The sequence below is a fragment of the Enoplosus armatus genome, chromosome 4, assembly GCF_043641665.1.
Source record: "Enoplosus armatus isolate fEnoArm2 chromosome 4, fEnoArm2.hap1, whole genome shotgun sequence".
NCBI lineage: Eukaryota > Metazoa > Chordata > Actinopteri > Centrarchiformes > Enoplosidae > Enoplosus > Enoplosus armatus.
In genome coordinates, this window is record NC_092183.1 from 4,996,393 (window position 1) to 5,019,537 (window position 23,145).

The window sequence follows — 23,145 nt, forward strand, 5'->3', positions numbered from 1 at the left end:
GTGAGTGGAGTGGAACTGTGACGTGACTGGTTCAGGTTGATTATATTGAGATGCTGGCAAATCATTGTGATGTGGAAAAATATCCCCCTACAGATGATATGGACACCGAGCACTGAGATGGAAATATACACAGCAATTCAAATGCTTGTCTTTACCCTACTATTAACATTAATGACCAATTTAAGATATTGGACCCATAGTGATGCATGTCTGTATTGCAGGGGGTTAGTGGAACATATTTACATACATTTATTTCTTTTCTTGATGTGATATAATATTATATATGTATTAATTTGAAGCAGCGTTAAGAGTTTTGGTTATCTGTCACGCAACTTTACTGTTTCGGTTCAGTCTTACCACTCTCACTAAACTTGTTTCCAGCTGCAGCAGGCAGCTGTTTTCAGTGAAGAAGCTCTAGAAACCCACTGTAGGCTAGCTGCTCAGCACCAAACAACACTAGCACGTGAACATAGTGGAGCATTTAGAGCCAGCACGTTGGCATGCTGACGTTAGCATTTAGCCTCGTTAGTCTCTTTAGCACACAATAGATGCTAAAGTCAAGGCAGTCTCTATACTCCGAATCTAACGTTGTCGATTGCCAGGACTCGTTTAACGCAGGCCAACTTGTTTGTGTATTTCAGAAATATCAACGCAATGAACCTTTTCATCAAATTATTAAAACGCAGAAAACATTTTAATAAAATGGAACACAGTACAAATCAAGTCAACTTAATGCTCCACATGCAAATACAGTTGAACTAATCCAGATCGTTCACATATGGAGAGGATCACATAAAACGACAAAAAAAAAAAAACAACCTCAAAATATTTTTTTTTTCAAATAAGAAATTCATGGTTTAATACATAGGACTTACCATCAAACCATCAGCATAGCAAGCAGCCTCCATTTCATGATGACAGTGCAAAAGGCTTTTGAAAATGGCATGACTCCAGGTATAAGGAAACCTGTTTTTCCAGTGCTTGCTTTGTTACACGTCACCAGTGAGACAGTTTCAAAGGCTTGAAGACAGTCGAAGCTGTTCAAGAAAAATAACTTAATGATAAATGTAAATAAAGACAGCATGGTGTAGAAAAGTAGGCTCCTTTATGACCACAACTGCCTTCACACACAAGCCACATAGTGACAAATAATGTTGCAAAACTGTCAGCTGTGTATATGACCTCTTTTAATGTACTAGCATTTGGCTAATGTGGGAAAACAGATCAAATCTGATGAGACATTCTTGGCCACGGAAGACTGTATGTGTGCGTATGCTTGTGTAGCGGGGGGTAGTTTATATGATGAAGAATAAGAGGCCACATGTCAAACTCAACTGAGATGCACCACATAGGGAAACAGTGGATGAACGAGAGGGTGGGTGGATGGATGGATAAATGAACAGATGGGGGTTGGGTTGGGTAGGGGAGGGGTAATGTTTCACGCAGCCGACCGTCGACGGATGACAAACGCTCCCCTCTGCAGCTGTCCCAGGTAGATCCTCATCTTTGTACTGTCGCTCGTCTTCCTCACCCAAATCTAGAGAACAAAGATGGAGGCAATCGCTCAATATAGTCATTAAGAAATAATGCATTCCAAAGTAGGTTTCATTGGTAAGACATGTCACTATAAGTCACAATTAACTACTACAGCCAAACTGCATTCTCACATATATATCAGAATGCTCACAGATCAAAGATGAACTTTTCTTTTCAGTAATCAGTGATAGGAAGTTAGCACTTATTACTAGTCAAACACTGGTAAACTATGTAAAATAAATCTCTGGCTGGTATCTCTACTCAAGCAAATACTGCCCTCCACTACAAAACGAACTATTTTGGCAAAGAATGGCATTATTCGGCATTTACTAAATGTCAACAAAACTAATCAAAAGACCGTAACTGACAATGGCTGACTTTCCCAGCCTGTCTGTGGCTGGGGACCCAAGCCCATTTGTTTCAATTGAACACATAATTGTTTAAAATGGGTCACAAATGTTGAATTTCCTCTTAAAAGCTGGACAGCTGGACACTGTATTTTTTTTTTTTTTTTTTTTACCAAATGTTACCCAAACAGGAGTAAATAGTGCATTTGTTGGAGACTATTTTCAGCGGTGGATTAATCCACATTTGGTGCTCTGGTGAGTATTTACAGCACTAGGACAGTGTATGGTAATGAAGGAACATGTCACCCAACAAAGGAGCTCTATGGCACAGAGGAATAAGATATATGTCAAGCTTTGGCTACACAGACAATACTTGGATCTATTCATTGGTCTTTTCGTGGGATTTGTTAACAAAAAGGAAAATATAAAATATCAGCAGCCTTATTCTTTAAAGAAGTTCTATTAGCGACAGGAGCTCACCTCATTGGTCCCCACTGAGCTGATGACACAGCTAATCTTTGTGTTATCCTTTGACTCCAGGTAGATGGCCTGGCTCTTATGGTACCTGTCAGCACAAACACACACAAACAGCATTCATTCGGCTTTCAAGGTGAGGAAGCCGTAAGTGCAGGCATGACAGGCGTTCATTAAACATCATTTTATTCAGCTGAATAAACCACATTCCACCTGAGATGGAACTAAATAGATAATTGGACTGGAAAGTCAAAACATTTTTTGGTGTTAGGACAGAACCAACCCAGGGGAAGAGACTGACAACCAAAGCATTTGATCATTAAGGGCCCACTGAAGAATAATGACGCATGTGTGTGTCCCTGCAGCTCTTTCTGGTGGTAGCATCTTCTTTAGCGCTGAATAAATGAGACTTTGCCTTGAAAGAATAGTGCACATACCTCACAGCTCGCTCCTCTCAACTATGTCAGCTGCTAATAAGACAGTTGTCTCCTAAAATGGCCTTACGTTCTGACACGTCTAATGCAGAGCTCTGCTCTCAAACAGAAGGGCATCAGAGCCATGTCTGGTCATAGATTTTCACTCTCTTTATCTCTTTATCTTATCATCATAGCAGAAGGCGCTGGTTCTAATGCAGCCACCTTCTCTGGATATGTATTTTTATGGTGGCTTCAAGCACCAGCACTTACTCAGTGGATCCAAAGAAATATCTCTTTCTGTAGCCCAGACAAAGAGAGGCTGCCATAAAAGTGGTTATAAAATGTATTTTGAAGACCAACCAAACTCAAAAGCCATCCAACCCAGGGCAATGTGGCCATCTAGTGGTGACACAAGCTGTAGTCAGATGTAGTCAAACACAGAGAGGCCTGTTTTGTGGATAAAAATTCACCATCTTTTGTCGTAGTAAAGTTTCCCCTCCTCGATGCGGGCCTCGTACCGCTGGGAGGGGTTCTCCAGGGGAGCGGAGGGAACGTGCTCTGGAGACGAGGGGGACACTGAAGAGGGAGAAACACCTGATTAGTATCATAATGCAAAACTTATGTACAAATAGTTCAATGTTTTAAGGAATAGTTTTGGGGCATTTTGGGAAATATGACTATTTACTTTCTGGCTGAAAGGAGAGGGAGATGAGAAGATTGATACCACACTCTATGGTCTGTCTGCTAAATATGAAACTACAGCCAGCAGCTGGTTAGCTTAGCTTAGCATAAAGACTGGAAACGGCTCACAAAATGCACCTACCATTAGGTTATCATGTTATTGTTTGTTTAATGCGTGAAAAAACTGAAGTATGAAAATTGAGTTATGGGTTGTAATGTGCCGGACTATTTCTTGGGTGGGAGACTTCATGAAGTCACTGCTGGTTTCCTGGCAACCTCCGGGTGATGACAAGACAGAATTCGTTACCATTGGACCAAGCCAGGCTAGCCGTTTCGCCTGTTTCGTAGTCTTTGTGCTAAGCTAGGTTAACCAGTTGCTGGCTGTAGTTTCATATTTAGCATACAGATATGAGAGCGGTGTCAATTTTCTCATCTAACTCAGCAAAAAAAGCAAATAATATTTATTTCCTTTAAAGACGAACTATTTCTTACACTAGAACTCATTGTGCATGACAAGCGGACTGCAAAAATTGACATACCTGGCCGTTTTGGTGACTTAAGCTGTAAAAGGCAAAGCGTGAAATAATTAGAAAAAATGAAATTCAGCAGTGACGTGCATAATAAAGGACGTCAGAAACACTTACCTTATTAAGTGTTCTTAGATCTTCCATTATCTGTTCATCTGTTAACAAATAATTTAGCTGAGGTTTGAAGAGTTAAGGAAAGCATTTTTAAAACACAACAGATTGATTTAAAGTGACAGCTAACTGTAGCCAATCAGAGACTGCAAGTTTACGTGAAGGATATCTGGTGCAGGTTTTCTCCGTTTGTCAGGTATTGGGACTGGATCATTGGGCCGTCTCCTCAGCTTCCGAGTCATGATAGGTTTTACCTCCATTGAGTCTATGTATGAAAGGAATAATGACAAACTTAGATATAACAATTAAAAAAAACCTCACAGAAACCATTCAAAAGGACAGGCAGCAACATCTGAAATGAGAGTATCTGAAAGTCCTACTTTAAATCAGACAACTTAATATTAAAGTCTGTAGAGAAAAACTTTCACTTCCATCCACATACTTTTTTACCCCATTTCTCTCCCTTCTACTGAGTGAGTCCCTGATTAATAATCCTGTTCTAGCTCCCTTACCACCCGTCAGCTCCATTGTTAATTTTTCGTTCTCGATCATCTTCTTCTTCTCCTCCAGTTCTGCAATTAGGTTTTCCTTCAGCTCAACCTTTTTATCGTCAAACTCCTTCACGGCTGCCTTCTTCTCCTTGATGTAGTTCCTCTCTACCTGCTCTGTCTGCAGAAGGTTGAGAGACGGAAATGATGAGAAAAGAAAGAATGGAGGTTTTACTCCCTTTTTTTTTTACAAGCCAAAAAGTAAAAAGGTCGGCAAGATGAATTATACTCACCTCAAGCTGGAGAAACAGATCTGTAAAGGGAAAGAAAAACACAACTGGTCATGTAGCGCAATCATCAGTTCAGTGTCATTATACTGGCACATTATGTCTGACTTTTGACAACTAAAGTCAATTTTAGTTACCCTTAAGACTCGAAAAGATAATGCTCAAGAAGAGGGTGCAGTACAGGGTCACAAAGAAACAGGGGCTTACAGCTAAAATACCCTGAAATGTTTATCAAATATCTACTAACTTAAAACAAGGGAGAAAATAATGCCCCTGTAGTTAGAATGCATCTTTTACTGTGTTTTACCCTTTTGACATTTTTATGTTCAATTGTCAATTGATCATTTATGAATGCAACTACTGTCCTCCACAGGGGCTATTGTGGGTCAATTACCAGAGTCTGCGTTTGTTGTTGTTGTTGTTTTTGCGGTTCATTCTGGGCAAAACAAACATAGCAAGTAAAATTCTGGAACACGCTGTAAGTGAAGCAAAAAGCTTATCCCTCAATCACCCTTTCTGCACATTTAAAATGTACGACTTCTTTGCTCACGCTGTCCAGTTCAATCAACCAGTCATGTCGTCAGTGCTCACACTGAATGTAAACACAGAAAACCCCCATCGGTTTTGTCCGTTAACAATTCCAATTAAGTTTTGTTTAAACAAGATAGCTCCATCCTCAAGATGTCGACAATAAAAGAGAAAGGCAGCGTTACTTTGTACAATTCTAATTTGAACAGAGAGCACAAGAAATCATCGTTGATCAGACAATTTATCGGGCATAACAACCCCTCTCAAATGACAACTGATCTGGCAGAACATTGGAGCAAGTTTCCTCAATCTCACCTCCAAGCACTTGTTTTGCAGCACCGTTTATTGCTTATGTTCTCCCATGGCCAAACAAACCAAACTAAAGCAGGAAGCAGCTTAATAATCTGCTCCTCATGGTTGGTGTGGATGCATCAGAAGCAAAGCACAGTGTTCGGTCTCTAAATATTGCTCAACTTGCCTGCATTTCGGAGTCTCTCTTTGTACTGCTGGTCCAGCTTCTTCATCCTCTTCTGATACTCCTGCAGTGTACCTGCAAAGAGAACGTGTAATTTAACAAAAGTGAAGAGTTATGGAATCACTTTGCTTCAAGAATTTTTATTTCTAGAAAACTCACCGGTAAATTTTGGTATCCTAGACCTGCTACTCTCATCACCCACCCACAGACTAGACAACTAGACTAGATTACACTGACACAGCATCTACATTTGGATTTACAAAGAGCCCAGAACATGTCACTCCACAATTTCTATACTCAACATCAGTCTGAGCAATAAAGAGCTCATGGGGCAGCTGATGGTGCAACAGTACCTTGACACAACCCAGCCAGCTGTTCAGAAACAGTCTGCATCAGTTAACAACAGACAGACTTGACGATTCAGAATGAGCTGTTGATGGTGGGGGACTGTTTGTCATCAGTTATCTCTAGTTTCTCTTTTAAGACACAGACAGTGTCTGCACTTTTAAACTGCCTCTGAAACTGCCTTCATGGCCTGATGATGTAATCCCCAACCACCACCATGAGTAACCAGTTAGGATCTGGCTGTGTCCTGTATCCCCACGCCCACACAAAATCAGATAAAGAGCAGCAGTCATTCAAATTTGAGTAAATTCCTGATACACTTCCGTCATAAGAAAAGAGAGATTACCTTCTTGTAATTGCTGCAACTGTCTTTTCAGAGAGGCCAGTTTGTCTTGGTACATTCTGCAATGAAATAAGCCAGGGCTAATATCACATTTCCTTTCACCTGTGCAGCATTAGGGCAAACATTCAAAACTTTCACCTTCAAATGATTTTCAGTGAGGTCAAAACAGCTGATACATGGTTTGGCAAAACACTTACTGCTCTTTGATTTCAACATAGTCATCCTCGTCATGCTTGGCAAGGTCTGTTTCACTGGCATCTTCCGTGTCTGGAAAAGGACATGACAGGAGAAGAATCAACTCAAAACTAATTTATCTACTAAACTTCAAAAGTGGTCCGTTTTAAAAAGACTACATGTGATCATTTCAGTATGCTGTACCACGAGGTAATTTCTATTTTTACTTGAGATTTCAGCTTTTCCAACACAAACTTGATGAGTCCACAGACAGAGACACATCAGAGACCTGTGCAGATCAAGGGACGTGCGTGGCACTGGTAAGGTAATGGTGAACACCCTGTTTGGGAATGCCCTCCGGTTTGTTGGATTAGGAAACCAGGTAAAATCCAAGTTTGCCGTGGATGATCATATACTATATATTCTCGGATCGACAACTGAAAAAAAACTTCAGCTAGACAAAGCTATGGCTTGTAAATTCAATCCAATTACATCAATATCACGACCGACAGAAAATGTAGCAGTTACTTTGAGTGTAAAGCATTTGCCGCATGGTAGGATTAATCAGACACGGTCCCCGGCTAACTTGGTCGTGCTGTCAGTCCAACAGCAACTCTCTCAAGACGAAGCTAACATGTTTAGGCTAGTGCGATGTGGCAAACTTGGGAGCCAAGTTTATAAGCACCCGCTGACCTAGGTCAGTCGGCGTTACCTACAAAACCTGACACAAGAGAAGGGTAAGGCCCAGTCGTATTAAGCTGACACAGCAGCTTTCATTTTCGGTTAGCATTAATGTGCTAGCTTAAGTTAGCTAGTCTACTATATAAAGAGTAACCCGATTCTAGCTCACGTAGTTAGGCATAACACAGCCGTCAACATGTCCGGAGGAGAAAATAATAAGTCCAGCTCTTCGCTTGGAAGTCAATGTCAGGAAACTAGCTAACCTTGTAGTGCTGTCATCGCCTTGCTTTCGTCTCGTCTTTCCTTCTCTTTCACTGCAATCCGTCCTGTCTCACTGAATAGTGTGGAAAGGGCAGTGCAGTGGACACAGCACGCAGGGTTTCGCCTGCTTGCCGACCTGTCAGTGCTCGGAGCTAACGTTACGCAGCTAGTTGGCTAATTGACGCTATGTACCCCATTTGGAATATCTTTTGTTAAAACTGTGTTATAGTCCAGGTGGGCTGAAACATGTCTACAGTTAGCTTAAATTACAATTACGTTTAATTGGCAAAGATTTATTGACCAATAATGCGATGCCAGTCTAGCCAACAATGTAGTTAAAGCTAATTTATGCCTCGCCCGTAACGTTAACGTTAGTATGGCAACGTTAGTATGGCAACGCTAGCTAGTTAGCATGTAAACAAAGGCGAGTTTATTTGTAGTATAATCGTTAACCGCCAGCTCCATTTTCTACCAGCACTGGAAACGTTCAGCCAGTGTAAAGCGTTTTAGCTAGTTTACATCACCTGCTTCTGAAATGTTTCTTGACTGGGCAGAAACTTGGCTCGCGGTAGTCGGATAGCTAACTTCTTATGTAGCTAGCAAGCTAACTGCGTGTGGCTGAAGCTCGCATTGGACTAGATTTACAGCATTGGGAGCAAGCTGTTAAAATTTGACTTAGGAAGCGCGTTTAAAGTGCATACCGCACTGTACGGGACAACTGTTCCCGCTCGAGCTTAATCTGTAGACCACTCCAAACGCTGCATTCGTGAATTTCCTAAATGTATGCAATAATCGCGCGTTTCCGTCTCTTTTCCAACAAGTAGACCGAGCCGGAGCTTTTGGTCAATTGGTTTTACGTTACCTTCTTCTGAGTCTCTTCCCCTGAAACTCCGATCATCTTCGTCATCCACGCTATCGAGTTCTTCTTCATCATTGTAATAATCCACCATAGGTGATAGCAAAGTCGAAGCCATTTGTTCGCTCGGAAAATGTAAACAAACACAAAATAAACAATCGATTTGTGTTTTGCAGCTTGCTTGGAACAGCGCCTACAACTGGCAGGACCTCCGAGGATCAAGCTGTCTGCCCTAATGCCTGTATACAATGTCTATAATATTAAGGTGGAATATGGAAAAAACACATCTTTTAATCTAAATTTTCAAACAATTAAAAACGAGAATTTAAGATAAAGGATACCATTCGATAATCAGCGTGTTTTCTATATGTGCATTGAAATCTACAGTCAAACATTCAAACAGGCATATTTCCAAAAACCAGGGGCTGTCTGGTCTCTTTGTTTTGGCTCCCGGCTGGCTCGCTTTTTATTTCGCTTTTCTACACTGAGAGGATATGAGCAGAGTCAATGGATGGTCTGAAGTGAAATCCCGTGTTTTTCAATTAAGCTGTACTCCTGCCTGTCTGTTTTCCAGTTCTTAAACATGCCAATCCAGAAGTTAACCTCACTGCTTGATCGAAATGTTTGACTAATTGGCACCAAAAGAGCTGTACAACTTTTTTTCTTTCCCTCATATTTTTTTAGTCATTCAACTGATCAGTTATGTTATCTCCCAATGTTATGGTATAAAGGCTATTTCAAAGCATTCACCATACTGCTAGAACCCCATCTAATTTGTTTTGATTTATAGTTACTTACTAATTCATCTATTTATCTGTCTAAAAACAGTCAAAGTTGTGTGTAGAAAGTATTAGAATCAGTCCTAAAAGTCTACCATGTGTAAATGTAGTGTAATTGTACAAAGTAAACTCATCCTAATATGATTCTCTAACAATAAGGAGGACATGACCTCAATGTCCACAAAGATAGCTATAGCTTTGTGTCTAGCTTCTACTTCTCTGACCTTTATGCTAAATATGTACATGGTTATTGCAAGTCTCATCATGCCATGGAAATAAATGCAAAATCACGAGATTAGCGTCCCTCCACCAAAATCTTGTCTATTCTGACCCAAGTGGATATTTCTAATAGTGATGTTGCTTTTGCAAATAATCTTGTGACATTTAATTGTTAGTTTTCTAACAAAAGTTTTGGAACTACCCATTTTCGGTGTCAAGTTTACAGTCACACACAACCACCCTCTTAATAATTTGTTGTAATACTTTCACTAGAAATTTAAATCGGGGGAAGTCTTTGACATTTTATGGTCAGGAATGAACACACAACAGATACAACTGCAAGCAACTAAGCAACAATATCAGTAAGCTCAGAATTTGCTCTTAACCTGTAGGTCGTATGCTTTTCACCATATTTCCCTTAAAGAAGCAAAAACCTTAACTTAAAGTTACACAGCACATCATAATTGCAACCACCACAAAGGTTACAGTCGCTTTTAAATTTACTTTATTTGACCAGAACAATCCACTTAGCATCAACACTATATCAAAAACAAACAATAAAAACATATCGAACAGTGGCAACAGCCTGGTAACAGACTTTTACATTTGCTTGTAGACTAGTTTGATCTGCCTCCTGAGGATTTCCGGGAGATGTGGACCCCAACTGTAAAGAGCTGCTGACTTTGTGTGATCATTAGGGGCTTTTGATCAAGACCACCTAAACGATTAGTCGATTGGTCTATTGACAGAAAATTAATCAGAAACTATTTTGATAATCGATTAATCATTGATTCTTCGAATATGAATATTTGCTGTTTTTCTTTGATGTCTGTGATAGTAAACCGAATATCTTTGGGTTTTGGACAGTAAACTAAAACTTACAGGTATTTTTCACTTGTGTCTGATGTTTTATAGACCAAACACTTTTCAGTCTAGGCTACGATGGACAATATCAGGCACTCACTGAACACAATTCCCTGAATTTACTTCCCACAGAGTTTGCCATCCCTGTCTATAGAAACTGAACTTTTGTGAAAAGGATTATAGTGTCATTAGTGTTACTACCAGGAAATACTGACCTGCTCGCGGTGCCTCATCTATATAAACGGAAGCCCCAGTGGCCTAATGGATAAGGCACTGGCCTCCTAAGCCAGGGATTGTGGGTTCTAGTCCCATCTGGGGTGTATAATTTGCTGATATCACAAAGGTCTATGGGTTGAACCCATCCTCTCTGCTATCAGCACACAGTCAAACACAACAAAATGTGTCCGTCTGTGTCACAACCAAACATCACCTTGGACATCTTATAGACCAAATAATTAGTTGATTAATTGAGAAAATTATGGATAATTAAAATAACCTGTAGTTGCAGCCCTAATTCTGGCCACTATTTTGTCAATACCAGCCACTTGCAGAAGTTTCTCAATCTTTATGTTTCAAAATCTGGCCTGTCAGGAGACGCGCAGTTCTGTATTATACAGAGTATAATTGAATTTTGGTGTCTGCATTTTACCAATTTGACTTATTGGAGACTTTGCTGCTACTAAACACATCACTGTGTCAATCTTGCCTTGTAATTTTGACTTTAATTGCTATTCTTATTCATTACTTTCTCTGTTTATCTGTACTTATTTCTGTCCTTGTGCTGCTGCAACACCTGACTTTCCCCTCTGGGGATCAATAAGGCTTATCTTCTTATCCTATTTTAATGAATGTGAACAATTTTGACATCGGATAATTTAATTATTAAACATGTTTTAAAATAAATATTGAAATGCTCGAAACTGAATGGTATTTAAATGTCAAAATGATGTATTCAGTTGCCTATAATATTCAAATTATTACTGCTATTATTTACTTCCATAGATACAGTAATGCCTTTAAGTAAAAACACAAATAAAGGGGTGTTTTCCCAATCTAATAACGCTCCTCCTGTATTATATTTATTTATACAAATGATTCACTTTCGCCTATAATTACAAGTACATCCTTATGGCTTTTTAAAGGTATTTGGTCTTAATAAATTTCTGATTTTGACGAACATACAGTACATTGCTTTAAGAGTGTTACAGTTGAACTTCATAACACCATCAGCAAGGTGGCAGCATTGTACTGAGTACCTCCAGGAGACGAACTGGGATTGCCATCACTGAAGTTGCAACAGAATCGGGATGAGTCAGTCCATGCATCTTTAATGATTTGCAAAGGAAATAAGATGTAGCATTGATGGCCGTTCACTTTTACACTAGAACTTGTTATCTAAAGCAGCACTACGGCAGAGATATTTAATGCTGTATATATTTGCATTTGATTTGAGATAAACCCGTTGAGCATAAGCTACTCTCAAAACAGTCAATTTGGTGTTTATTCTGTACAAAATACACGCGGAGAGCGCACACTCTTCAGCGGGCCCTTCACGACACGAGACAACTTTTATTTCCGCCTGTCTGTCAAACTAGCTGTCAAACACGGGCGAGGGGTTGTGCTCCTGCTGCTCCGTCATTCAGGAAGTCCAGACCAACTGACAGCACTTCGCAAAGTCACACCGACATCTTCATAGTCGGACTAAAAGCTCCTGGAGTGGGTACGCTTTTTTAACAACGACGAGTTTTACACAAAGGTGAGTGTCTTTTTCTCTGTTGTTGTGTTGCTGTCACTGTTTGCCCCCCCCCCCCCCCCCCCCCCTACGCCTTAACGGTTAACGGCTCGTGCTATAGCCTCGCGCTCTCGAACTGAAATGACACTTCCTCTTGTCTCAACGGCTAAGCTACGGTAGCTAACCGTCAAAGCAGTTATAAGTGGACATAAATGAGCAGCGGCGCTCATAGGTTGCACCTGAAGTTGTAAGTGACCACCATCGCCTGGTTTCGACGTTGTTCGGCTTGTTGTTTCAACGCCTCTCCACTCAGAGGTGGTGAGTACGGAGACCTGCATCAGCTCGCTGGGGTTAAGTGCGTAGGTTTGCTTTTTAAATGTCTTGAGCGAAGTGCATGTTTGTTGATTGATGCGTTTCTGCACCTGCTTCAAATCTACGCCGAAATGTGGATACTTACGTTGTGAACTGACGGGGAAGACGCTTTGCTGTTTGGTTTGTTCCTCAGGGGGTGAGTATGGAGAGCAAACGGACGACAGGTTGTAATGAAGTGTGCAGTTGAGGGGTTTTAAAGCCGACAAGGCGGCTGGACGCTATGTAAACTTGTCGTAGGTGTTATTTTAGCATTGTCACGCAATGTGGGCCAGTCTGCGTGAGTCTGTCACGTCCAAAATCAGTGTGGTACCTTCCATTGCTTCCTACATTGTTGTGAGTGAGATTTTACTATCAACGCAGTCACAATGGCTTTTCGGTTGAGACGGTGTAACGTCCACTACACATGACCCGAACCATATTTTTACTACAGCTACTACGTCTCTCTCCACTCGTTCACCAGTCAAGCATTATCTGCATCCTTGACACTTCTGTTTTTTTTCGCGATTTGGATTATGGTTTGCATTCATTTTATGCAAAGACAATAGCCGCACGCCATTCATCTTTTTTTTATTTTTATTTTTTAATTTTAGTCTTTTCTGGTGTGAATGCTATAAGAGGCCATCACCAGCATGCAGGGCAGTGCTTGGTTAAATAACCTGCGTTAAAAGTAAATGTAGGCTAACATGACGCGCTCGAAATGGCAGATGCAGATAGCAAGCTGAGCACCAAAACCCAAGCTGACCCAACATGATGTCATCTCTTGTGTGTAGAGCGCATGAGTGAGAGGCAGCAGACCTGTGTTTCACTGCTGAACTGTGTCATTTGTAAGGATTTATTGCAAGTAGCTGCATTTAATGTCATTTCATCTGCATGTCAGTCAAATCTTCAAATCGATTTATAGTGCCTTCTGACTTTATCTCTTTCTACTCAGAGGTGCAAAGAAGGGTTAGTATGTAGTGCGCGTGAAAAACCCATATAAACTCATTTCACACAGATGTTTCATAAATGTACTTTGTGTTGTTTTGCAGAATAGAGTTTACAGGTCTTGAGATAATGCTAAGTAGTGTCAAACTGATGTCAGTTAAAGAGAATAAGACCTTTTGAGGAAACAGAGGAACTTTTGTTTAACAGCTGTTGGGATTTGAGCTCTTCTTTACAGTCTTTTTGCCATTATGTCCTCAGTACCCTTCGTCAGTGTTGCAGCCAACAAGCTTTCGTTTAAAAGGCACAGGACTGTTGTGCAAGTCCTCTCTCCCTTGTTCACATCACCCATATCTAGTAGGTTATCTTGCAACCTTTTGACCATGCAACTGAGAGAGGGAACAGAAAGTGACACACTTCCTCATTAGTGATGGTATCTAGGGCGGTTACAGTGCCGTGTGTAGGTAAATGTTTCCCTCATAATATAAAATAATGCTTGGATTATAACATGCTAAATGATTGTCTCTTGCACAGTTGGACCCAAGTGAGATTAGCCACATCTGGTCTGGTAAAAGCTTTTTATAGTGCATGCTGTGAGATCAAAGTCAAAGGGCCAAGAAATCAAAGTGACTCACTTTTAATAAGCACATAATCAATAGACTATTTCTCAGTGTTTTGGATGAATTATTATGTCCTCTCCTGCCTTCATTTGGCCTTTGTTAAATACTGGGTGATACAGGTCTCTGTGTGACAACAAGCTTCCTTTAGACAGGCAAAGGCAGTCATAAGCATATTGCTAACAGTCATGTCTTTTTATAGAGCTGTGTGAGAGATTATTGAGACGTTAGCCAGGGGTCTTCTCATGATTTTGCACAAATCCCTTTGAGTACCAGTGTGTGTGTGTGTGTGTGTGGATGCGTGCATGCTGATGGATGCACTGGGAAAGGACACATCAGCTGCTCTTGACAATTGGCTGATGTGTCTGTCAGAGACGGGGGTTGGGAAGGGGTGTGAGCCAAACATGCTCACACTGAGGCCACGTTCACACTGAAGGCAGGCGCCCATTTCAACATGAGACTGATTGAAATCAGGGTCAAGATAAGGTTGAAGCCAAATTGTCAGAATACACGTTTTTAGGGCTGTGCCAACAACCTGCTATTCGTTGGATCAAAAATTCTTGATATTTAAAAAGCATTGCTGATTATGTCACTCTAGCCAAATAAAGAGTCTCAACATTTTAAACCTGATGTTTTTCACCACTGACTCTCCATGATCACTTACAGTATATTGTGTTTCATTAGCCAATCATTATTCAAACACACATGGGGTTTGGAGATTCACCAGCTTCTCTTAACTGCACAAACTTGCTCGTTTCAACTTGGTGAATGCCACCTATTCATGAGGAGATGCATGTTCGTGAGATTTCATTATTAACATAATCAGACTTATTCACTGTTTGTGAATCAGTTTAATTCACAAAAATGTTACCAAAGAGTAAACAGAAGACACACTGTAGAGCTACTAGTCCTGCCTTCAGAAATCAGCTGACAAAAACATAACAAAGTTAGCGTGTCAGTAGCCATATTAGAGGACCTGAAACAATTAGAAAATATTAATACAGCTGCCAATGATGCGTGATCAGAGCAGCGCTGCACTGTGATAGAAATAACAAGGAAATGGTTTGACAAAGGCTATACGCTGAAAATGTCTTTCTAAACCAAACCTAATAAAAGGTTAAGGGGACGTGACAATCATTGAGATATTATAGACGAGAGTAGGAAAAATTACACTGTCAGGTGCAACAGTGGATGATCCTGGACAGTGATCTGCAGATTATCTGTACCTAAGCGAATATTCAAATAGGAATAAGAAAATGTGGGTGCCACCAATTTTCTTAAATCACTCCTTCGTGTCACAACAAATCTGTTCGTATGATTGGTTATTCCAATTTCTGATGATGACTCTTGAGATGTGGTTGAGTGCTCGGAAAAAGCTAGGAAGTGGACCATGAGATTATTTTGTCAGATATAATGATCCCAAGGTCAAGAATGAATTCCACACTAGACATAATGTAGTTGGTCCTAGTGATATATTTTTATGTTTCTGTTGTCGGACAACTGAATAAGTATCAGATACCAGGGCATCCAATAATTCCTACTCTGGTGAACTGAGACCACTGGACCATTAACGCAGGTTAATGAACAAAGTTAATGATGAAACCTGTATTGTGTAATAGCTCTATTTTGGCATTCAAAATGAGCAATCACAGAGGGAGCCAGAGGTGACAGAAAGTTGGCTTCTTGTTTTTGCTGCTACACAGCACCTGACTGTGTCTGTGCAAGCATTGTTTTGGATGAAACTTGTCCACACTACAAAACTATAGTTTTTTTGGATTAACAAATCTTTCGGGATTAACCCACCAACCAGAGCATGATCAAGATGCGCCACTTTTGGGTGGGAAAAATGGATGGATGGAAGGTCAAGAAAAGGTGCATTTTCAGAAAAAAGCCAGCTTCGTGTGTGCATGGCCTGACACAACCACCAGATCTGACATTGGCGGGGGGAGGTTTAAACCCGTGGCAGTAGGCTTAATACATGCCCTGCTCTGTAAAGGGGTTTGGATTATCTGGGTGTGAGGAAAGTTTAAAATATATAGCCAAAGAGGATGTGGGTGCCCGTCTTTTCCAACACAGGAGTGCTGTCTCCAACAATGCTAACAGACGATGTACATTTATGAACAGCTTTCAAATTGCATAGCAAGAAGACAACGCAGCATGGTATAGAACAGTGGGCAGGACATCCCCAAATTTGTGTTTGAGAAAGAGACTTAGAAGTCTTGGTGTGCTCCAAGTCTGTTGTTCTGTTGCTGAGCCTAACCTCTAATCCTGATGAGAGAATATGTCCCTGTGGAAGCTGTAAGTTATTACATTAACTTCACAAAGAGGAAATAGACTCAACATAACAGAAAGCTCAATTCCCACTCCTCAATCACAAGCACTTCTTGTTTTTGCAGTGTGCATGTCCACATGTCACTGTTACGTGCTAAAGGCTACAGCAGTTTATCTGTTCAACAAATAATCACTGCCGCCCTGTAAACAGGCTACATTAGTTTACAATTGTTGGTGTGACCTCCTTTGTGCCTGTTTTATCCTCTGCTTCACAGCTCTTCTAATGTGCTGCCGTGCCTAATGCAATCTCTTTCAGTCTCAGTTGAATCCTGACTTGTCTAATTTAAGAACAACCAGAAGGCATGCAGGCAGGCTTTTGGCCTTGCAGAACCTGGGTCTATTTCAATTAGCACTGAAAACAGTGTTTCGGACAGCCTCCTCTGTCCTGCTATGACCTAGTAAGGGATGTCTTGCCAGAGTCCGAGACTCTTCCTCACTCCCCCTCCTCTAGTCTGGGTTCATGCGGATGTCAAAGTTAACAAGTTTACCTGCTCTGCTGTCGAAGAACCATGACAGCCCCACTAGTAGGTCCATATTTCTTATGGCTTGCCACCAACCCTGTAATGAGTTTACTGGCTGTGTGCTGGGTCAGCTCTTCATATCTGTGAGACAGCCATTATGATATTTTCCAAAAGTTGAAACACTTGATGCCAGTGGAGAAAGTCTTGGCAGGTTTTGTTTTGCATCTAGGGCAACCTGTTGAAAGAACCAGTGAAAAACGTACATTTCCCCTCCCTGCTGACTAATCTATCTCAGCTTCTCTCACAACTCTCTGCCGAAAGTGAACTTTTTTCCACTTCCATGTGATGGAAGGATGACTTTTGAAAAATATATTAGAGAATTGTCAGTTTAGCCAGTGCTACAGCAGTTTGGTGGTTTATGCCACGGTAGCAGAGCGCATCAAATATTAAAGCGCTGCTGTCAGGCTTAATGTTCTGCAGTGATCTGGTTTAGCATGTCTAATATAGGAATGCTGTCTCAGATGACAAGGAGAATTATGCCCTCCCTACCCCCACCTCTCTACCAGCAGATGTGTTAACACGTACCGCTTTTAATGATGATTTCAAAAGACAGCAAAACTCAGCACTGCTGCAAGATCATAGTCTTGTGAAGCCAGCAAGCGAGAGAACCAGTACATATATTTGGTAACAGGATTAATCTACAGTCGTAGTAGCACTTTATTTAATTACCCAATCATGAGGACTGCATACACATGCCCATGTTCACAGCGGGTGCATCCCTAAGCCTTCTTCTGGTGGGCATCAAGCCAGTGTTTGTACCCAAGACAGACTCAACCATCTATCTTCTCAGTTTAATTAAATGTGCGTGTTTGTAAAAACAAACAAACAAATGTCTTTTTTATTGTCCATCTGATGGTCCACGTCCATGAAGGCCCAAAAGGCCATGTCATAATCAGGAACTCTTTCATCTGCATTTACTTCTGGATTTTATGGAAACCACTGACCATGATGGGAGTCAGAGGGAAAAATGTGAAATGGATCCAGTCATGGCCCAGCAGCTGGTGCAGACCTGAGTCATGGCCTTGGTCTCCTGAAAGCTGCCTCGGAGGGGAGGAAGTCACGGCCCAACAGATGTCTCATCAACAAATGCCTCCCTAGTGAGTGTGCCACTTCTGCTGTTCACTCGCCACCTCACACTGCTGAAAATTGTCTTTGTCTGGCCAACCGCTTTAGATCTTTGGTGAGAGGTATGATCTAGCTGTCACTCATTGATGTTTTCACAATGAAAATATTGTGCACATTGAAAGGCATTTATTGTGGCATTTTAAGTGTGGGTCTGTGTCTGGAGGCTCATGCCAACCTAACAGGTCTAATCTTTTTTTCTTCATGCCTTCCATAGACTCTCTGTTAGTCTGTCTTAACTTGTTTACCACACGCAATACAGATATGTTATCTACCAAAATGCAGAACACATTGGTTGTTAAATACGTCATTCTTTCTTTTACATTACATGGACTGTTCTTCCCCTCAGTGTTTTCTTCCTCAAGCATGCTAAACCCTCTGTCATAAGAGAGGCATTTTGGCTAGTCAGCCTCACTGGGTGTGGGAAGCTAGCATGAGTGACTTGATTACAGCCCTTCATTAGGAGCGCGCCTCCAATCCTCTGGCGAGGTTGCAGCTGTGACCATGTGACCCCCCCCCCTTTTCAACCCCTATTATGTCCGGCTACATCTGTCTCCAGCTCTCCTGTGAAATCTGCAAGCCTCTCTCTGCTCCTCCATGACCAGGCCAAGTTGAAGTGCTGGGGAATTATGGCTGCAGCCATCATCATCACCCAAAGAGACATCACCATTGCTGATGGCTGACTTGTCTTATCTCTGCCCACCACCACCCCTCCTGGGTCTAGGGCTTAATTTAGCTAGGCAGAATGAAGGAAAGGGCTTAGGCAGGAGTATTTTTAGAACTACATGGTTCAGTGTAATAGGGATCTTTAAAAAATTGAAAGTGTCATGTCATAGACTTACAATTTGCGTCCGTTCTGCTGACTCTCCTGCATGCAACCGACTGGGAAAACTCCAGTATGCACTGCTAGCTTAGCAGAGTGGGACATGTCAGCAAGGCTTAGGATGCATGATTGTGATGGACACATTTGCTGATGTGAGTGGGGGTAAGGTAATACACTGCACCACACTGGTCTATTTTGGGAGCTTCCTTTGCCTGCCCAAAGCGTTTTTGTGTCTCACAGTTCTACATCATAATTTCTACTCGGTGCCTTTAGAACATGTTTCTGAAGCTGTCTTTCATTTCCTTTTAAGTGTCATTGCAGAGCACATTTCACTGGTGTGTTGGTTGAGCACTTCCATGGCAATGCAGCAGTGGGCACTGTGGCCAATGTTGGTATTATTTAATGACTGTGGACTAGCCTTCATTCCATAGCATTACCAAAGAATACAGGGCTTTTAAGGGTGGTGTCGCCTGGATGAAGATCGCACTGAACCTTTTTGGTCTGGCTGCCACAAAACCTGCCGTAAATGCTTGATAACTCCTCATCTGTTGGGCTACCAGTGTGTGTGCCAAACCCACCCCATCCCCCCAGTCCCAAGAGAAACTAGGCCTCTGCCCAAGCTCTGTGCAGCCCTAATGCTGTGACTGGACAGCCTCCATTGGGTCAAGTGGAGATTTGCCTCTGATGAATCTGGGGGAGATTGTGTTGTGCTCTCGCCAGTCAGCAGTGAATCAGGCTAAATGTGACGTAATTTTTTCATTTTTTAGTTAAGTCTGTGGCTCGGCCTGCCTGAATATGTTTATCGCAGGATTTCCCACCAATAATTTAAATTTCAAGACAACATCCAGGCTATCAAATTATGGAGGTTATTAGGCTATTTCTGTTGAACAATTGGACAACACCGCTATTTTCTTGCATTTCAGCCTTCTCCCATAGATGCTGCCATTATCTCTCCAACTGAGCTTTTAGCTAACCCCTGATTCATCAGACTGGATGTGAATGTTGCAAGTACTTCTGCCACCCTTTTCTTGTTTAATAATCCATGCTAAGACTTCTTTGTATGCCTCTGTGAACCCAGAGAGCCCGAGGTTGAACTGAACAATTGTCCAATTAAACTGTGACTTGGAGGAAACTCTGCCAGTCAACAGCCCGCCCCACTACTTCCCTCACTCATTCTTGGTCTCGTTTCCTCTCTTTTGCGCGCACACAAGCTCTCGTCATACACAAACACAAATGAACCAGATGTGCAGCACTGCAAAGCAAGGAGGCCACGAACGTGAGGATAATTGCAGGGATGATATCGTCCCAGAGGGCAAATGAGGAACTGGTTAAAGTATCAGGCCATGAGGGTCTTAAAGAAGCCGATGCATGCACACACACTTCCTGGCTTTTCAGAGACAGTAACCTTCATGACCCGTGTCCAGCTATTGTTTCCTGGTGTGATACAGGGGCCATGTCAGATAGGAAAGCCTGTACATTCTCAACCAGTTCACAGTGAGGGTGCAGGAAGCAGGCCAATATTGCTATCAGATCAGATAACGAGGTTCAAGTCACCAATAATCACAGGCTGGATTTTACGGTTGATACACTTTGTGATCACTGTAACACACAGGATAATGAAGCAGTCATTCATTGATTAGCTTTTGAACTGTTGATTGCATCTAGGTCTAGTGAGACAATGTGAATTAAGAGTTTTCAGTTGGACAGTAGAGTCAGAAAATCCACCACCTTCTAGGAAAATGAAAGAATCGGGGTCTGAATACCGATACTTGCCCACACATGACTGTCAAGTCAAGATGTTAAACACGATTGAGGGCCGTAATAGATAGCAAGTGGGACTACCACATCTGATGCTCCTTGACTTCCATCTCGTTATCAGAGCTTTTCTATCTATGCCTCCATTCTTTCTCTAACACATACACACGCTTTCTTATCTTTATCTGTGTTATAAATAAAGGGTTCCCGTAATTAATTTATGGCCCTTGCTGACAAATATTTGCAATATTAAGATTTACCCGATTAATTATTAATTGGCAACACACGCAGGACTATAAGATTTGGTGGACTGTGGGGGTCTCCGACGGCAGATCAGTGTGTACTGGTGAGATCAGACTGCACAGCTAAAGTGAAGGATGTAGCGATATTGAAAATGCACTGGAAGGAACAAGTGACTGCTCTCCAAATAATAATGAAAATAATTGTTAATTGCAGCGCTTTTGAAGACGAACACACATAATGCAATGAAGGTGCTATAGATTTCCCTGCCTTTTGTGACTGAGGGTTGGTTGAAGAAGATTATAATTTTTATCCAGCTCTGGGACAATCTCAACTCACACAATCAGAAACTCATAAGAGCATATAGGAAAGACATTAACACAACAAGACAAGTTGTGCATTGGAGGATCAGCAGGTTACTTTAAGTACGAGTAGAGAGAGGGGAAATCTTTATTTCACATAGCCTGGCCTAACCCAGCCAGTGTTGATTGTAGTCAGGTCTCTTTTTATTGGGAAGGTTCACAAACAATTTTTTAACAAAACCTATCAATACGTCAGTGCCTGGGGTTTTAAAGACCCAATGCTTCAGCTACAGTTGGCACATTGATGCATATTGATTATTTTTATGTAATTGGCCTGACCATGTACAGCTGTATCTCTTGCACACACACACACACACACACACACACACACACTTTAACCTCCTAAGACCCAAGCTCTATCTTAATTTCTCTTTGCTATCTTGGCTTATTGGGACCTGATAAGTATAAAAACTAAGCATCATCTGTTGACATGATGTGGTTCCGCATACGGGGACAATTTTGAATTTCCATATAAGCAGAATTAAGTATTATGGTATAACCCAAAATGTGATGTCCACGCATGTGGATGCCAGGTCTTAGGAGGTTAAGCATGGAAATAGCAAACACGTGATTTGTATTAAAACACAGTACTATAATATTGGTGTTACCTTTAAGTCATTTGTGTGGGTAAAATCTATCCTCCACAGGGCAGATATTCAATTTTTTACTCCCTCTCGCTTTAAGTGTGTGTGTGTGTGTGTGTGTGTGTGTGTGTGTGTGTGTGTGTGTGTAAAAAAGGCTTGGATGAATCAGTACAGATCTAAAAGAGGAAGAGGGAGGCTAAGTTCTGAGCCTGAATTAATTCCCAAACTAATTGCGGGCAGACTTTACAGGGGATAAAAAGCTGAAATCCTAAGTCCTAAAACCCATGGGCCCTCTCCCACTCTGTATAAACTCCAGTGATGATGTACATAATTTATACTGTCAGTGTATATTTGAAAAAGAAGAAGAGGAAGAGGCAAAACACAAGGGAAATGACTCAGTGGCCTAGATGCATGTTTCCTTTTTGGGGTTTCCTCTGCTTGATTTCCTCCCCGTCTTTCTCTTTCATTTTGGCTGATCATTCTGTCTTTTCTTTTAAAAGGCAGAGGAGGGAAGAGAGGTTGTAGGTTTGCATGCTTGGGCTTCTCCTGGTGCATCACATTCATTTAGGTGTTAGATGAGTCAAATTACCCACCACCTTGCTGGTACTTCTCAAATACTATGAGGATCAAAGCATTTCCGTGTGGACTTTGACACACCAGCGGCTCTTCTATCACGGCCGGGCCACACGTCCTACGTGAGCGTCGCGGAACCTCTCGCTTTTTTTTCCGCCGCCCAAGTTAACAGTTTAGAGCAGCCTCAGGTTCGTCTGCCGCGCATGTCATCTGGAGTTTGGAGGATCGCCTATTTTTACCACATGCCACACGTGTTTCTCAGCAAAAAGACAGTGAACCCTTTTCTGTCTAAACTAAATAAAGATTAAATTTATAATGAAATGATATGAAACATTCTATTATTGATGACCATCATCAAAGGCAAACTCAGTATAGAAAGACCGGGCTGGCAGAGTAGCAGCAGCAGCAATGCTGTCTGTATGGACACCACACGCGCGTGAGATGCAGCAGTTCAGTGAGGTACGCTCACGCAGAATGTGTGGCCTGGCCATCACACTTCAACACATCAAATGAGAACAATGGGGGAACTGTGTTATATTAGCATTCAGTGAGCAAGGCAAAGTTTGTGGTGTTTGCCTGGAACCACTTCCAGACTTTGACACACAAACCCCCACACCCATATCCCATTTTTTTGGTCTTCTCTTCACAATCAGCTAAAAGCCACGGGCTCCTTCAGAAAATGGCTCCCTGTGATACACTAGTAGTTGCAGGACATATTTATCCAGTTTATTATGAAGCTGACAGCTCTGAGAGTCCTAGCCCTAAATGTATAACCGTGAATCACAACATCCCTGGCCATC

The 23,145-nt window shown here is 41.6% G+C and overlaps 2 protein-coding genes and 1 non-coding gene across 6 annotated transcripts in view; 2 read left to right on the top strand and 1 right to left on the bottom strand.

Annotated features, from left to right (window-relative positions):
- Nucleotides 1-672: 672 nt before the first annotated feature.
- suds3 (SDS3 homolog, SIN3A corepressor complex component) lies at nt 673-8,703 on the bottom strand. Of its 4 annotated transcripts, none has more exons than XM_070904111.1 (12): nt 8,537-8,703; nt 6,756-6,825; nt 6,562-6,617; nt 5,874-5,945; nt 4,874-4,893; nt 4,605-4,761; nt 4,262-4,357; nt 4,099-4,160; nt 3,994-4,015; nt 3,244-3,349; nt 2,364-2,448; nt 673-1,537 (listed from the first exon to the last, which is right to left on the bottom strand). In XM_070904111.1, exons 1-12 carry the CDS (start codon nt 8,646-8,648, stop codon nt 1,439-1,441), a joined length of 957 nt encoding a protein of 318 aa, XP_070760212.1. In that variant the 5' UTR covers nt 8,649-8,703; the 3' UTR covers nt 673-1,438. The 4 variants fall into 4 exon arrangements, with proteins under 4 accessions (XP_070760212.1, XP_070760213.1, XP_070760215.1 ...); XM_070904112.1 differs by having other exon boundaries at nt 4,093-4,160; XM_070904114.1 differs by lacking the exon at nt 8,537-8,703 and adding an exon at nt 8,199-8,275.
- Nucleotides 8,704-10,639: 1,936 nt separating this feature from the next.
- trnar-ccu (transfer RNA arginine (anticodon CCU)) lies at nt 10,640-10,712 on the top strand. The gene has a single exon. It is a non-coding gene; the product is annotated as a tRNA-Arg (tRNA).
- Nucleotides 10,713-12,055: 1,343 nt separating this feature from the next.
- The window catches only part of taok3a (TAO kinase 3a), a 64,590-nt gene continuing 53,500 nt past the window's right edge, over nt 12,056-23,145 (top strand). The window contains exon 1 of the mRNA XM_070903668.1: nt 12,056-12,148. The gene's annotated coding sequence lies outside the window, so the exon portion shown is untranslated. The remainder of the gene's footprint in view (nt 12,149-23,145) is intronic.

What these genes read in the sequence shown, in the direction of transcription:
- suds3 (XM_070904112.1), bottom strand. Translation starts at nt 8,648, where the DNA reads ATGGCTTCGACTTTGCTATCACCTATGGTGGATTATTACAATGATGAA. An exon ending in GGGAAGAGACTCAGAAGAAG is followed by an intron (nt 6,826 to 8,536) that starts GTAACGTAAAAC and finishes GTCCTTTTCCAG; the next exon opens with ACACGGAAGATGCCAGTGAA. An exon ending in ACGGAGAAAACCTGCACCAG is followed by an intron (nt 4,161 to 4,261) that starts ATATCCTTCACG and finishes AACTCTTCAAAC; the next exon opens with CTCAGCTAAATTATTTGTTA.